At 52.3% G+C, this 3947-nt stretch overlaps 1 protein-coding gene across 1 annotated transcript in view; it reads left to right on the forward strand.

Annotated features, from left to right (window-relative positions):
• The window catches only part of XKR5 (XK, Kell blood group complex subunit-related family, member 5), a gene marked incomplete at its 5' end in the record, with an annotated part of 4226 nt that extends 1262 nt beyond the window's left edge, over window positions 1-2964 (forward strand). The window contains 4 exons of the mRNA XM_010136529.1: window positions 102-311; window positions 407-576; window positions 990-1101; window positions 1889-2964. Of these exons, the coding sequence (XP_010134831.1) occupies window positions 102-311; window positions 407-576; window positions 990-1101; window positions 1889-2964 (1568 nt within the window). The remainder of the gene's footprint in view (window positions 1-101; window positions 312-406; window positions 577-989; window positions 1102-1888) is intronic.
• Window positions 2965-3947: the final 983 nt, after the last annotated feature.

Below are 3947 nucleotides of genomic sequence, written 5' to 3' on the forward strand. Positions count from 1 at the left end.
GTCTGGCTGCTATCGGGGTGCCATCCTACCAACAGCTCCTTAGCACTGAGCTGTGGGCCTACGGTGCAGTTGAGCATCTGACTATCCCTGTCCCTGTCCAGGTGTCAGTGCTGGGCTATGTCTGCTCTCCCTTTCTTGGGCTTTGGTCTCCTACAGCCGCTTCTCCTGCCTGCTGAAACCTGGCCACCTTTGCCCGCCGGCCGCAGCCATCCTCTGCCTGATGCTCTGGAGGATGGGGATGCTGGGGACCAGGGTCCTGGCCCTGGTGCTGTTTGCCAGGCTGTATTCCTTCTGGGTTTTTGCTGTGGCAGGTAAGACCTGTGATCATCTTCCCCATGTCCTACGTGACTGTCTTTGCAACCTCCCCCAGGAAGGGTTCTGTCCTTTCAGTCCCTGCCCCTTGCAGGTATCCACTGGTTGCTCATGTCCTTCTGGCTGGTGGCCCAGCAGTCGGACATCGTGGCCCAGCCCTGCCACTGGAGGCTGTTCAATTGTCTGGTGGGAGCAGCGTACATCTTCTGCTACATTAATGTCCTGCCCGGTCGCTCCAAGCACAGAGTGACTGTGTTTTATGCAGTAAGTACCAAGATATTCAGTATTCTACATGGATGGAGCTGCTGGGGAGAAGCAATAGCTTCAGACTCTCCTCTCTCATCTCTCACATAACCACCGGATAAAAATCCAGCATTTACTGTGTCCAGACAAAGCCATGTGCTCACCACCCTGGATGCACCTTCTGCAGTGGCTTCATTTTCTCAGCAGCAGCCATATGTCTTAATAGCCCTGGAGGAGCTGTGCTGCTCTGCCAGAGTTATTTCGCATGGTTAAAAAAGTTCGAGACCTTGCAAAAATCTCAGTTCAGCAACCCTTGAGTTTTAAGTTAGGTGCAAAATAAATCAGCAAATCTAGAAACTGGGTATTTTCTGTCATTGGAAGTGCCTCTGAAGCCATCAGGATAAAGTGACATCTCTCATCCCTCTGCTCTGCAGATAATGCTGATGGAAAACACCCTCCTGCTGCTGCTGGCCACCCAGTTCCTGCAGGCAGAGCTGAGTAACAGCCTGTGTGTGACCGGGGCCATCATGTCGGGGTCTGTAATAGGTAAGAGCTGCTGGTTTTTAGAGCCTGGTTTGCAGGTTTTGAGAGTAAATGAGCATTATCAATTATTTTAGTTGCATCACACCATTTGCTTGATTTCTTCCTGCTTCTGAGTGTATTTGATAACGTGTAAATCTATCGTGAGTTCCATTTCTTCACCATTTCTTAAAAGCCCATCCCCAAAGAGGGAGACTCGCAGAAATGATTGAGCTGACACCAAATGACTCAGGGACCGTGGCCAGATGAAATACACGCACTTGTGAAGCACATCTGTGCATGCTTTCTGTGGTCTTGGTGCTGGGCGATCAGTGTGGGCGATGGTAGAACACAGGAGGTCACTTCAAGGAAACATTTCCATCTATTTGAGCACATAGTGATGATTTTATGAGGATGGTGAGACCCTGGCCCAGGTTGCCCCGAGAGGTGGGAGAAGCCCCATCCCTGGAACCACTGGAGGTCAGGTTGGCCCTTGGGGCTCTGAGAAACCTGCCCTAGTTGCAGATGTCCCTGCAGGGGGGTTGGATTAGATGACCTTTGAAGGTCCCTTCCAAGCCAAACCGTTCTATGTTTCCATGATTAAGTACTTCCTTTCCCGAAAGCTTATCAAGTGGGATTCTCGCATCCCTAAAAACCCTTGAAAGACATGCTGTTGCTTGGGTGTCTGATGCCCAGCAGTATCTCTGCAAAGGGACTGTTGATCTGGAGGTGTCAGTGAAGTCTGGTCTCTCCTCCACACCTCACTGAAACACTGCTGAGACTCGTCCCTTGAGACCTTTCTGCTCTTTTTCAGGTGCCACAGCTCTGGTCATTTATTACAGCCTGCTCCATCCCAAGTCCACAGAGATCTGGCAGGGCTTCCTGGAGACAACCTGCAGTGCTGCGGCTGCCAGTGGAGAGGAAGTTGCTGGAGATGATTCCCAAGCAGGCCAGAGTTTGGGAGTTTCAGGAGACAAAGAGACCTTGGCAGTGGAAGGGACCACAGTAGATCCCAAAAAAGGGAACAGCTCATCGCTCCTGCAGTTCAGAGGGTGTTTGGAGGACAGCTGGACAAACCATCACCACTGGCTGCTGGTGAAGCTGGCCTTGAAGACAGGAGATATGTCTGTGATCAACACAGCTTTTGGAGACGGTGGCGTGGGAGAGGTTTACCCGGGAGGATGGGTGATGGAGAAACCCGCCAGTGTTGAGCCTGGGGCAGACTTTTCCCTCCCCACGAGGGAAATTGGTCTTCGAGATGTTGAATCTATCAGGCTGACTGATGACAAATTGGTAGCGGTGGGGAACAGAGGAGGTGGCAAACCCTGCACTAGTGCTGCAAAAACAGTGCAGGATGGAGCAGGGGAGAAGCCTCATTTCCACCCGGTCATGTCCATTCCCAGCAGCTTCTCCCCGGATCTGGCTGAGGGCTCCTCTATTTATTTCAGCGCAAGAGGCATTGTCTCACCCAGCATGGAGACAGACACAGCTACATGCATGGCCCTGGTGCCAAGGGACAGCAAAGCCCAGTGTCTTCCAGGCTGCCTGGAAGGAGGAGGAGGAGGAGGAGGAGGAGGAGGAGAGGATTTACCCCTTGGAATGGCAAGCATCAGCCCAATCCTGGGTGCTTGTGCCCACAGGCATCTGCAGAGCAGCTGTGTGGTGATGGGTACCCCCAAAGAGGGCTCAGAGCCCATGGGGCCAAAGGGTGCCTTTGTGGGTTGGCATCACCTTCAGGACGCCCACCCTTGTGGCACACAAGGGACTGTCATGGGCAGCAAGCTGAGGTCACCGTGCTTCACCTCCACCCCCAAGACTGACCCAAGGTGCCCACAGCAAGGACTGGGGGGGCTGGAAGAGTGGACAGACCTGTCTGGATTGCTGGAGTGACTGTGAAATCGCTCCACCATCACCTTGGGTCAGCACTGGGGTGGCTGCCTCATTGGTGGGATACAGCAGGACGTGGCGGGATGTTAATGCTGGCCATGGACACTGTCCCCGTCACTCCTGATAGCAGTTTTGGAGAGTTTCAAAGGTCTTTAAAAGCCTTAGAAGTCAAGGTTTGGATATTTATTAAATTTATTTATGTGACAGTCATGTGCGGCAGCTGGAGCATGCTGCCTTTGATGGGTTTGTGACAATGTCTTGAAGTGTGCCCTTTAACGAGTGTCTACACAAGCTGCTGGCCTGTTCCAGCATGGAAATCTGGCTGCTGTCTCCAGGGGCTGCAAGGCTGACCAAAGCAGAAGTCTTCTCAGGATAAGCAAGTGCCTAAACCAGAAGAATACCGAGTTTTGCTCTCAGACACTCTTCCTTCTGGGCAGAATAAGCCCTAAAGAAAGGCTCAGCAGTGCTTGATTTACTTTTCCCCCACCAGGTTCATCTCGAGGGCTTTACCAATTCCATTTGCTGGGGCCACATAGGAGCCCAGACCCTCTCCACACTGCAGACCACAGCCTCAGGACTCTGAACTGTAGACAAAAGCCATGTCCTGCTTGCTTACCCAACGCCCCACTTTCTTGGGTGGCCTTTTCTGCCCAGCCTCTTCCTTGCTTCTGTCCATCCAGCTGCAGATAATCCACATCTGGCTGGATGTTCTCTCCTAAATTTAGCCTCAAGTCAAATCTCAGAATAGATCTGCATACTCCTGCCACCATAAAATCCCCGTTGCAAGCACTGTTTAGTTACACCGGGAACTAAAAGCCTCAATATCGTGGTTTCAGAAGTAGCTGCTGCTTCCTGCTGGCCTGGACAGACACAGGTTTATGCCCAGAATGCGGCTTGACATGCTGATTGCGGTCTGGTCAGCTGTGTTCACCAGGGAGCTCGTGGGTGCCAGCTGGTGCACATCTGGCTGTGTCCTCCAGCTGTTG

This window comes from Buceros rhinoceros, unplaced genomic scaffold (assembly GCF_000710305.1).
Source record: "Buceros rhinoceros silvestris isolate BGI_N320 unplaced genomic scaffold, ASM71030v1 scaffold25475, whole genome shotgun sequence".
NCBI classification, from domain to species: Eukaryota; Metazoa; Chordata; class Aves; order Bucerotiformes; family Bucerotidae; genus Buceros; species Buceros rhinoceros.